The sequence below is a fragment of the Triticum dicoccoides genome, chromosome 5A, assembly GCF_002162155.2.
Source record: "Triticum dicoccoides isolate Atlit2015 ecotype Zavitan chromosome 5A, WEW_v2.0, whole genome shotgun sequence".
NCBI classification, from domain to species: domain Eukaryota; kingdom Viridiplantae; phylum Streptophyta; class Magnoliopsida; order Poales; family Poaceae; genus Triticum; species Triticum dicoccoides.
In genome coordinates, this window is record NC_041388.1 from 649,267,960 (window position 1) to 649,279,292 (window position 11,333).

Here is an 11,333-nt window from a genome sequence, read left to right on the forward strand (position 1 = left end):
CGAGGGCAGGCAGCTGCGTATGACCCAATGAGGCAGTGACTAGGGAAACGATTGGGAGATTAAGTTTAGGTGTGTTAAGATTAGGGTTGGGTTGGGCCAGGCCAAAGGTATATGGGCTTTTGCCTGTTGGAATGGGCTACATATATGAAAAATGTAAACGGAAAATTCAGCGCCTTTGGATACGAAAATTTCATTTCCGCACGTGTTCCTCAAGGAAATGTCATTCCATGTTTGTTTCCGTTTCTGTTTCCATATTTTCTCTACGTTTCCATTTTTTCTGTGGAACTGGCGGAAAGATTCCGCACCGTTGTCATCCCTAATGGCCTAATCTAGATGCTACACACTTACACAGCTATACCTGTTTGGCGTCCATCACACCAACATATTGCTTGTTGAGACAGTTATGCTTATTTATTGTGGCTAATGCTGAGTTGGAAAGTTAAAATGAATGTGTTTTCATATTTATATATTAATTTCTGAGTCTTGAAATTTGTTGCAGGGGCACCGGGCTGAGTTGTATGCTGCTCGAGTGGCAAAATGTCTTGCTGCCATGGAAGGACGTGAAAAAGTTTTCGCGGAGGACCTTAAGAAAGCTGTTAAGTATTTTTATGCTTGCGGATTCTTCATTAAGTAATGAAGCAACAAACCCCATGGAATTTCAGTTGACTGTTTCTTCCATCTCTTAACTTGACTGTTCCAAATGAAGTTTACTGTGTCTGGTTGTTAAGAATAAAATATAAAGTAGCATGGAAATTTTAGTGCTGGCATAACTCATTTTTTTCTTTCTTTTGCTATGCTATTTCTGTTTGCACCTGTGTCAAAAAAATTGAAGTGTGTTCTACTTAATATTTGACACACATGGCATCTTCTTGCAGGTAGAGCTAGTTATTTTACCTCGTTCTATCATATCTGATAACCCACAAGAGCAGCAAAACCAACCGCCTCCACCTCCACCTCCACCACCTCCACAAAATCAAGATAATGCAGAAGATCAAGATGAGAAGGAGGAAGATGATGAGAAGGATGAGGAGGAAAAGGAGGTTGAATTTTATGATTGAGCAACCTGTACTTGATACCTATTCATTTGTTTCTTAGAGCTCATTAGTTGTTGTTTTCTGACAGGATGATGACGAAGAAAACGAAAAACAAGATGACCAGATACCCGAGGAGTTTATTTTTGATGCTGAAGGTGGACTAGTAGATGATAAGCTCCTTTTCTTTGCTCAGCAAGCACAAAGAAAAAAAGGAAAGGCTGGGCGAGCAAAAAATGTCATATTCTCAGAAGACAGGGGCCGATACATTAAGCCTATGCTTCCAAAGGTCTCAAGTTTTACCTCATCAACACTGCAACTCTAAACACTTGATTGTTCAAACATTCCTGAATCCATTCTCGTGTTTGTTTCTTTATGCAAATAATGCTTCGGCACTTCTCCTTATCTAGGTCTGTTTTATTGCATTTTGAATTCCTCTGATGCCTCCCGGTCTTTTCCATTAATTTTACTGATATAGCAGACACCTTCCTTTGTAATATCACTCCTATGCTTGGTACCCTTTCTCACCAAATTGGTTCATCTAAACAGTTCATTCTGTTGTAGGGTCCAGTCAGGAGATTAGCTGTTGACGCGACACTTCGAGCAGCTGCACCATACCAAAAACTGCGGAGAGAGAAAAGTCTTGACAAGACAAGAAAAGTTTTTGTTGAAAAGACTGACATGAGAGCCAAGAGAATGGCTCGAAAAGCCGGTGCTCTGGTCTGTCTCTCTCTCGCTCTCTCTCTCCACATTTGCTTGTGCAATTTCATGGGAATATGTATATTAGGCCAGTCATGTTTTATGTATGTGGCAAAGCAGATTTATCTTACCACGAGACTTCACAACTCTGTTTGGACTTATTCTCATGACAGGTCATATTTGTTGTGGACGCTAGTGGCAGCATGGCTCTGAACCGCATGCAGAATGCCAAAGGTGCAGCATTGAAGTTGCTTGCAGAAAGTTACACAAGCAGAGATCAGGTACTACTGAAATGTGAAAATTTAGCATTAGAATTTGCCATCTTTTTTTTAGTGATTAGCATTTGTTACTTGCTGCGTACCTTGTAAGACACCTCCATTTGTGCTTCCCCTCCGGGTAATCATCGTTATATGGACAGTTTGTGCACTAACTTTAGCTTCCATTTTGGCATCCCTCAGGTTGCAATTATTCCCTTCCGTGGAGACTATGCTGAAGTTCTACTTCCACCATCAAGATCCATTGCAATGGCTCGCAAACGTCTTGAAAAGCTACCATGCGGTGGCGGTTCTCCTTTAGCTCATGGCCTGAGTACAGTAAGAACCAAGAACTGCGTTGAATTCTTCTGTAATGCCAGGACATTATAATCTGGATAACATTGTGGATTCTACTTCAAGGCTGTCAGAGTGGGATTGAACGCTGAAAAGAGTGGCGACGTTGGGCGTATCATGATCGTTGCAATCACCGATGGAAGAGCTAATGTATCACTGAAGAAATCCAATGACCCAGAAGCTGCCGCTGCTTCAGACGCACCAAGACCATCTACTCAAGAATTGAAGGTACCACTCTTATCCTAACACCAAACAATGTATCCTTGGGCCATCATTTTGAAGTTTCCTGCTGTGTTCAAAAGGCACTGAAGAATTTGTTTCCTCTTTGCAAGGATGAGATACTTGATGTGTCTGCAAAAATATTCAAGGCAGGAATGTCGCTTCTCGTCATCGATACCGAGAACAAGTTTGTATCTACGGGATTCGCCAAGGAAATTGCAAGGGTTGCCCAAGGTATTCTCAACACTACATCAGAATAATTACACTACTCGATCTGAAACCTGTAGGAAACCATGCCTGTTCTTGTTTCGATTTTTTTAACGCATTTTCATGGTATAAGGTAATATGAGTGGAGTCCGAGGAACCTTGTCGCCACTTAAAAAGATACACCTGCCATCTTCATCACTAACTATAAGCACCGACATACCGTAAATTAGTTATCTGCATAACCTTCCATGAACACAGCTTCTTTCCTTGCTGTGCCAGGGAAATACTACTACCTGCCAAATGCTTCGGACGCCGTGATTTCCGCTGCCACTAAGACCGCGCTGGCGGACTTGAAGAGCTAGAGAGCGATCTCGGAGCATCGATCGCCCCCGCCCAATTGTTGTTTGTACCTTCTGGTGATACAAGTCGTTCGTGCAGTAATTTGTGCAGCTGTCCTTAGTCCTTTCTGTAACTTTTTTTTGGGGCGTGCGTTTCAGCTCTTATGACCCAATTTTGGTGTAGGTTTTCTTGTCTTCTTTCTTTCTCTTTTACCAGCACCAGCAGGGCTAAAATCCGAGCATAACTTCGTGTAAATGTCGGAATTCTCCCACTGGCTCTCCGATAATTGGCCCTGTAAATCTACTGCTGTTAATTTTCGAGGCAGAAATGCGCTGCTGTTGGGTGTCACTAAATAGCATTCCTTCATTTTTGTAAAGCATACGAACTGATATTTCTTTCTAAAATTATGCGAAGAAAATTACCACTGGTGACAGCGTGGTTATGTGTTTACCCAAAAAAATTGATGCTGTTGAGTATCACGAAAATATTTCCTTTTTAAATGCAAAAATAAGTGTGGGAAGGAAATTGTTACCTTTGGCAGAGCGTGGTTGATAACAGTAACAAATTTCCTACAAAAGGCACCCTGAAAATAGATCCAGCAGAAAATTGCGGCCCAGGCCCATGCCTCGGCGGCACCAGGCCGGGCCCACCTGTCAGACGGTACAGCGGGGAGAAATGGGGAGACCTTGCTGTCATTTTTATTTGCCTAAAAAAAATGCTGTCATTTTTATGGCGCGAACCGCTGCGGTGGACGGTGGCGGGAGACGGAGGAGAGAGAGGCTTATCAAGCAAGCCAGATTTAGTACAGAAAGTAAACCAGAAGACCCCCCGCCCCTCCCTCCACTCCTCTCCTCTCGTGGCGGCGCCACCCAGCCGCAGCCGGCGACTGCCGGGCCGCCATGTCGACCTGCGCCTACCACTCGCCGCGCTTCTCTGAGGTCTCTCTCTCTCTCTCTCTCTCTCTCTCTCTCTCTCTCTCTCGGTTGGGCGGGAGGGGGGAGATGTGAACTGTTTGGGATGCGCCCTCTTCTGACGCCCTTTCGGGCTTCTTCGAGTTCTTCAGGATGACGCGTGGCTCCCGCAATGGCTTCAGCCGCATCGGCAGCCGACGGCCGGCGAGCACCGAAGAGACAGCCCCGGCGTGTCGTCGCCGCCTTGTGAGGTGCTTTTCTCGCCTGATTTGCGCGTCGATTGGTGCTAACCTTGTACGCTCTGAGTTTGTTATTCTCTGATTACCCAACACTTGCAAGCGCCTTGCTATTTCCTTTGAGCATGTTACAGAAAGGGGGAAATCCCCGGTTCGAATCCTTTTCGCCAACTATCCCACCTTATCGACAATAACTCAAAACTGGTGATTGGTCATTGGCATGAAATGGCATACGATTGAATTGGATCTGAATGCATTTGGTGTGATTGTGCATGTTTATCTATATACGTTTCTCGGTGCACTGTCTGTTCTCATCTGGTGTAGTGTGTTCTCTTCACTGAACTGCAGGACTGTGTGTGCATTGTGGACCCTGCACAAGAGCAACGGAGTTGTCGGAATGCCGCCGTAAGTGCTGATGGTTACAGCGGGTTCCGTCTGCATCTGTCGGGAGACGAGGATACACCTGCTGAAAATACTCCAACAGGCAGAGAGGTAGGCTAAGATTCTTGATGCTAATCACTGAAGTTTGGTCACAACTTAGGGTGTTGTCATTCTGTTTGATCAAATAATTCAGGAGATGGTAGTACATGTACCTGTAGCTGTAGCCTTTAATGATTCAATCCTGCATAACAGTTATGGATCTGTCGATTTCTTCTTTGCCCCGAGTTACATTATTTGTTCCAGGGATGCACACTTGTACAGCGTACTTACTTTTGTTCTGTCCGTAATATTCCATTGAATGGGGAAAGAATAAAATTGTAGGTTCAGGGCCTCTTTGATTAGCAGATTGCAAAAACATAGGAGTAGGAAAAATGTAGGATTGAAATGACGTGCCCATTGGATTCCTATAGGATTTGAGTTTGTTTGATTGTATCACAGGAAAAACAAAGGATTTCTTCCAAGAGGTTGGAGTGGATGCTAGAATTCCTATGAATTGTAGTTGACATGAGGAAAAAATCCTATGGGATTCAATCCTGCGAATCAAACGATCAACGCAGGAAAAATTCCTAAGGATTCTAATCCTTCAAAAATCCTATGAAAATCCTTTGAATCAAAGAGGCCCTCAGTATGCCATTTTCATCTTGCCTACCGTGTATTTTTCATATGTGCTTATGAATAATGGGGTTCTGAACATTGTGCATGTGTTTTCATTTTACGAGTGAACAAGTTAGTATAGTAGCAAACATAGGCTTGTAACAGCCAAAATAATTGGCTCTTCCTCTGCTGCACAAACATAATCTTCTTGTCGTGTGCTGTTATAACATGGGTTGAATTTCCCCCCTCCAGGTGCTGCCTTTCTCTCTGCACCTTTCTTCAGAAAGTGCAGCACAACTCTCCTCAGTTCAAGCCAATGTTAGCCCTCAGATTCTAAACTCTGGTGCATGCAAAGGACCGTTCAAGGGCTCTTATGTTGATGGTCAAGTACAAGAGATCAAAGCTGTACAAGAGGCTAAAAGCATTAAGGATAATAAGCAACTAGAAGTTGGTAGAGTGGCTAGCAAGGATATCTCCTCAGTTCAAGCCAATGTTAGCCCACAGATTCTGAATTCTGGTACATGCAAAGGACCATTAAAGGACTCTTATGTTGATGGTCAAGCACAAGAGATCAAAGCTGTGCAAGAGGCTAAAGGCCTTAAGGATGATACACAACAAGGAGTCCGTAGAGTGGCTAGCAAGGATGTCACTAAACCACTTGGTGCAAGAAAACATCAACCATCTGGTGGAAAAGTTGATGTTCAGAAGCTCCGTAAGGCAGATGCTAATGATGCGGTTGAGCTATCTATTGCTGCTTCTGAGGCTATGGTTATTGCAGAAATGATACTTGATGATTGCCAGCCTGATAAGTTGACTGCAGCTGCCCTCGAAGCTGCTCTGCATGTAAAGGAAGCTCGGAAACAGTGTTTTCTTGAGGAAACAGAACATGATAGTGGATCCTTTCAAAATGATCGGGATGAGAGCGATTGGCTTGCAGAATTGGATGAGATCGAAATGCTTGATGTATTTGAAGATGTTGGCCTGTGTACTGTTCAAACTGCTTGTTCATCTCAAGGCCACAACACAACTAACTTGAAACAGAGCATCTCTCAGCCTAGTTGTGCCCCACATGATGTAGACATTTGTTCTTCCGAGGAGCAAAATAAAGAATGGCACAGCCAAGATGCTTATACCAGTGACCATGTACCTGATTCTTTGGCAGAGAATAGTTCTGCTGGTACGCTAGTAAAAGAATCAAGTCCAGGATGTGTTTCTATAAAGCAACTAGCTCAAGATAAAGCAATCTCTTGCTCGAGAAATGAGGAAGCTGCTTTCGAGAAGTTGACTCAAAACAACCGTGCTTTTACTGAGAACTTGAGGAATCCAGTAAGAGGTCAAAATATCACAAAGGTAAATTTGTTGCCCATGAACATTTTTTTATAACAAACTTAATGGATCATATGCCTATCTCATTCAGCACTCTTCATCTATGTAATTACAATGTAAAATATATTTCCAGGAAGCTGGAAGAATTGTTGAAGAGACGAAGTTTGGTGGTCGTGCAAGGAAGCATATAAGGACTAGCTTCATTTCTGAGTCAATGGATAGCATGAATGAGTGCTCTCCTGCACCTAGAGCGACATCGACAGAAATGGTTGCCTCTTCAAGAGCATCTTTTCTCCAAAAGAATGAAGGTTTCCATGGAGAGGTTCAAAGTGCAGAGTCGTGCCATCAAGTAGTATGTTCAAGCTTATCACCTGAGGATCCTCTCTGTTCATTTGTTCCGTGTAGCATATCTTGCAATGAAGTATCCACTAGTCAACCTCCTGAATGTAAACAGAGGAATGAGGAAAACAGTGAACCAGTATATCGCAAGGAATCTCTGAAGAATGACCTAGATGTAGAAGCCGGTCCATCTTCTGTGCCGTTAGATAAGGTACAAGAATCTAATCCATGGAGGCGAAGAACACATAGTTCCCTCAGGCCTTTTAGCATGCTAGGACCTATATCAAACATCTCGGGAGGTAGTCTGGCTCATAATGATGTTAATGTGGCAGTTTGTCAGAAGGAGAGAAGCGCACCGATAATCTTAAATAAGAAGATACAGCGTATCCGAGCCTCTAATCAGTTCACTGAAAACAATGCTGAAGCTGGAAGCTTGAACGAATTTTCTTTGGTTCAGAAGAAGTCATCTGATGCTCAAGATGATAACGAGCATCACAACAAAGAGCAATATATCCCATCAGAAGTTTTGCCTCAACCCACAACATATTTGAGTGTTGGTAAACGAGGCCTTAAAAGAAAAGGACCCCAATTGTCGAATGCTAAACTTAGTACTAGACAAACCAAGAGCAGAAGGGTTAAATCTCGATTCAGTTGTAAGTTCTGGTTTATGTTCTCTTATGCTAGATATGTACTGTATATCATGGGTAAATATATGCACGGTCATTACATACTTTTGGTGACCCTCACTCTTGTATCTTTGCAGGGTCTGAAAGCAGAGTTGCTGACATGCAGGAGCCCAGGGAATGCACTAGCAAAAAAGAAGCCATATTTCATGGACTAGAGTTCTTGGTGACTGGATTTCAAAGTCATAAGGAGAAAGAGATTGTGTCTGTAATACGGAAATTTGGAGGTTGTGTTCTTTCTAAAGTGCCACCCTGTCCATTTGATAAAAAAAGCAAGCTTGCAGAGCTCGTGAGGTGGAAGCCTCCTGTAGTTCTTTCCCCTAAAAAGGTTTGTTATAGCTGGATACCATCTATCGTTCATCATGTATCATTTTATAGTTTTAGTATATGCTGTAGCCTGTAGGAGAAATTGGTGTAGGGCTGTAGGCTCCCATTTAAAATTACACATTCTTTTTTTTTTACAGTACCAAATTGCACTGTGTCTGATAGGTGTTTGTTGCAACAGGTATCAACAGCTAAGTTCTTATATGGTTGTGCTACCGATTCCTGGATTTTGAATTCCAATTGGCTTTTTGATTCTCTTCAAGCTGGTTTACTGTTGCCACCTGGAAAGTAAGCAATGACACCTTGCAGCACACCTATCTTGTGAAAATGGAATTTTAAACTTTATCACATCTTTGTTCATGAAAGCTTCAGTTTTCATATCTTTCTTGAAGCAGTTGAGGGAAAATTACTAAACACCTTAAAAGTGTATATGCATTTTGAGATCTGTCATCCGATGCCAAGCTCTTCTAAGAAATGAAAGATATTTCATTTGGTGGGCTAAATTATCTTCCCCTAATAATAAAGCAAATAGTGCTTCTGGTCGTACGTCATTAGAATTACCCACGAACTTGACACAAATTACCCACCATGCCACCCATAAGTGAAAAAACGGTTCGGTTTTTCTCAAAGTCCCGTTCGATTTGGTTCTTATAAAGGATATCCTCATATAACACACTTGAAGGTGTAGCGTAGTGCGCCTGTGGCTAATGCCTTGGTCCTCCAGCGGGGAGACTTGTGTTCGATCCTAGGTTCTGCCCCATTTTTTCTCTTTTTTGCGAACCCTCCCCCCCTGCCCCCGCGTTAATGGACCGGCCCATGCGTATGTTTTTTCAGTTCGCATTTTGTTTGTTCGTTTCTCATTTCTGTTTTGTGTTTTCCTTCTATAAATTAATTATTAGGGATTTCCAAAAATTCAAAAGGTTGCGAGTTTTTTTTAAGAAACATAAAACGTTTGTGAATTCAAAAAATGTTCTGGAAAACATAAAATGTTCATGATTTAAAAGAAACTCCTGTTTTTCATTTCGTTTTTTGCCTTTTTTCTCATTTCTGTTTTTGTTTTCTCGTTTTTCAATTAATTCGGGATTTCAAAAATTTAAAAGGTTGTGAGTTTTGATTTTTTTTTGAGAAATCATAAAAATTCCATGAATTCAGAAAATGGTCGGGAAATCAAAATGTTCGCAATTTCTAAAAAATATTTGCATATCATAAAGAAATTCTCGATTTCAGAAAAATATGTTCATGAAATAAAATAATGTTCATGATTCTTAGAAAATGCTTGTGTATTCAACATGCTTTCCGAAATTGGAAAAAATGACCATGAAATTTTAGAAAAGGATCACAAAAAAATTCAAACAGATCCATTGAAATAGATACGTAAATAACGAACAAAACATACCATCGCTTACATAAACTTTTTGAGGAGATCTGGAGAGGTTGTTTTATTATTTTATTTAGTCCATCACAGATCGGGTAAAAAAAGTCCATATCTCATCGTGACATGATTTTGACGTACTTTATGAAGTGACATTTTAAAAGTCCATATCTCATTCTGGCATAATTTGCATAATCTGATTCTTTTTCTCCCGTGGCAACGCACGGGCCTATTTGCTAGTCCAAACTTAAACTCAAGCAACATAGGATTCCTAAGAACTATCTTTTTAAATGGTTATTATCTAAACACTGACACGATTAATTAGCTTAATTGTTCATACTGTAATTCTGAATATTTCACATACACCACATGGAAAGTTTATTCTGAATATTGTTTATCCTAGCTTTATTTTCAGCAACTAAAAATTCAGCGAGGAACATTTGCTCTGTTGTCCATATGGATTAAGTTAAAATACTTTGTTCTTGATGCTCAACTTTTGATATACCCTTTTGCTAGGTATTTAATTCGACAAAGGCATACAGTGGAGATTTCAACATTTGGCCAATCAGTTTACCTAAGAAATAAATAAATTGGTATTTCATGGAGTAGGATTCTTGATCCACGGCAAAATCAGCTTCTGTTCAAAATTTTCGAACATTATCAAGGTATGTTGCAAGCCTGGTGAGAAAACATGGTGGATGACCTACTAATCAAGCAATATTTTTTAGTGAACTGTAATACATCATATACTGTTGTCATAGTTAAGAGGCATTGTTTTAGTTCACTCTTAATTTGATATATCTGATTTTTTACTACTGGTTGTGTCAGATATATACATGACTAGTTTCCTTGTCTACATGATGTGGCCCTTACATTATAGTATTTGTATTCCACAGCATGGAGGTGGCCAAGTTTTTGTATCTCTTCAAGGATTAATTCAAAGCTTGAAGGATAAAAGTTGTTCGCGTGGAATCATTCTTGTTGCAAATGAGGCGAGCGCATCACGTCTTCTAAGTCATTGTGGGCTGGAACATGACATAAAAACAGCGGTTAGTTGAATTTTGAATGTAGAAACTGTTAGAGTTATATAAGTAAATACAGAAATGACTGAATATAAGCAGCAACTGCTCAGATAGAGTAGACTGTCTTTCAATGTTTGAATACTAGCTCTATAAGTAAATATAGAGAAGTAACTTGTCACAACATTGTCTACCTCTCGTAATTCAGTTATGTTGTTTCATCTAGACCTTCTATAAAACTCAACTGATTAGGATCCGAACGGCTTGCTTCCCTGCTGCCAATAAGACATGTTTACTTGATTCACATTATACATGGCTGTATCGCTGTATTTACCATTCAAATGTTTCCCTACGCTTTATCCTTTTTTCCCAAACTGGTATTTGTCATCTCCAGTGCCTCTAATTCTCCTGTATCTCTCTCTCGCAGCCAGCAAGCTGGATCATAGGCAGTCTGTTTTCTGGGAAGCTGATTCACCTGAAGAAAGACCGGTGCGCCCCATTCCGGCGGATTAAGATGCCATTATTCCAACAACAGCGTGCATTTGAGATGAGTCAAGAAATATAATTCTTGTCACGAAATGCCTGGAGCACCATCATCGTCCAATTGCAAGCAAAGTTTTCAAAGGCATGTTTCTGTCAGACTTGGATTCGCCTGTGCTGCGCAGCCTGCGCTAAGGCCTAAGGCTGATGCCTGTGTGTGTCTTTCATCATTTTTTGCGTCCGTAATGGTGATGTGGTAGTGGTACACAGCTGCCCATATTTGAAGAATTCCAAGGGCTAAACTATGGAGGCAGATTACGTTTAGGCATTTGTCCTTAAGCTATATTGCTCCTGTTATTTTATTCTGGGGACTGTTGTTCATTTCCCGAACACCGTGACGTTCACTGGAGATTGTACTCTGCTTAGAAATCGGCAGCTAAGCAATCTGTAGGGCATGATATGTTTTCTTTAGATCAATATAAGCTTTTCTCCCTGTTTCATTTTA

At 41.2% G+C, this 11,333-nt stretch overlaps 2 protein-coding genes across 2 annotated transcripts in view; both read left to right on the plus strand.

Moving 5' to 3' along the window:
* LOC119303739 (magnesium-chelatase subunit ChlD, chloroplastic-like) overlaps positions 1–3,482 on the plus strand; it is a 7,008-nt gene extending 3,526 nt beyond the window's left edge. Inside the window, exons 7-15 of the mRNA XM_037580878.1 lie at positions 500–595; positions 876–1,040; positions 1,123–1,320; positions 1,596–1,751; positions 1,904–2,011; positions 2,189–2,323; positions 2,405–2,566; positions 2,671–2,791; positions 3,044–3,482. Coding sequence (XP_037436775.1) covers positions 500–595; positions 876–1,040; positions 1,123–1,320; positions 1,596–1,751; positions 1,904–2,011; positions 2,189–2,323; positions 2,405–2,566; positions 2,671–2,791; positions 3,044–3,126 — 1,224 coding nt within the window. The 3' untranslated portion in view covers positions 3,127–3,482. The remainder of the gene's footprint in view (positions 1–499; positions 596–875; positions 1,041–1,122; positions 1,321–1,595; positions 1,752–1,903; positions 2,012–2,188; positions 2,324–2,404; positions 2,567–2,670; positions 2,792–3,043) is intronic.
* A 397-nt stretch (positions 3,483–3,879) lies between these two features.
* Positions 3,880–11,333, plus strand: LOC119303741. The gene is made up of 10 exons (XM_037580879.1): positions 3,880–4,041; positions 4,167–4,265; positions 4,599–4,742; positions 5,538–6,635; positions 6,745–7,603; positions 7,714–7,961; positions 8,139–8,245; positions 9,846–9,994; positions 10,226–10,378; positions 10,776–11,333. The coding sequence occupies exons 1-8, from the start codon at positions 4,003–4,005 to the stop codon at positions 9,916–9,918; spliced, it is 2,667 nt and encodes an 888-aa protein (XP_037436776.1). The 5' UTR covers positions 3,880–4,002; the 3' UTR covers positions 9,919–9,994; positions 10,226–10,378; positions 10,776–11,333.

Excerpts from the sequence above, each read along its gene's own strand:
- LOC119303741 (XM_037580879.1), top strand. The coding sequence starts at position 4,003 with ATGTCGACCTGCGCCTACCACTCGCCGCGCTTCTCTGAG. Across the intron at positions 4,266-4,598 it reads TGTCGTCGCCGCCTTGTGAG|GACTGTGTGTGCATTGTGGA; the intron begins GTGCTTTTCTCG and ends ACTGAACTGCAG. Across the intron at positions 7,962-8,138 it reads TAGTTCTTTCCCCTAAAAAG|GTATCAACAGCTAAGTTCTT; the intron begins GTTTGTTATAGC and ends TTGTTGCAACAG.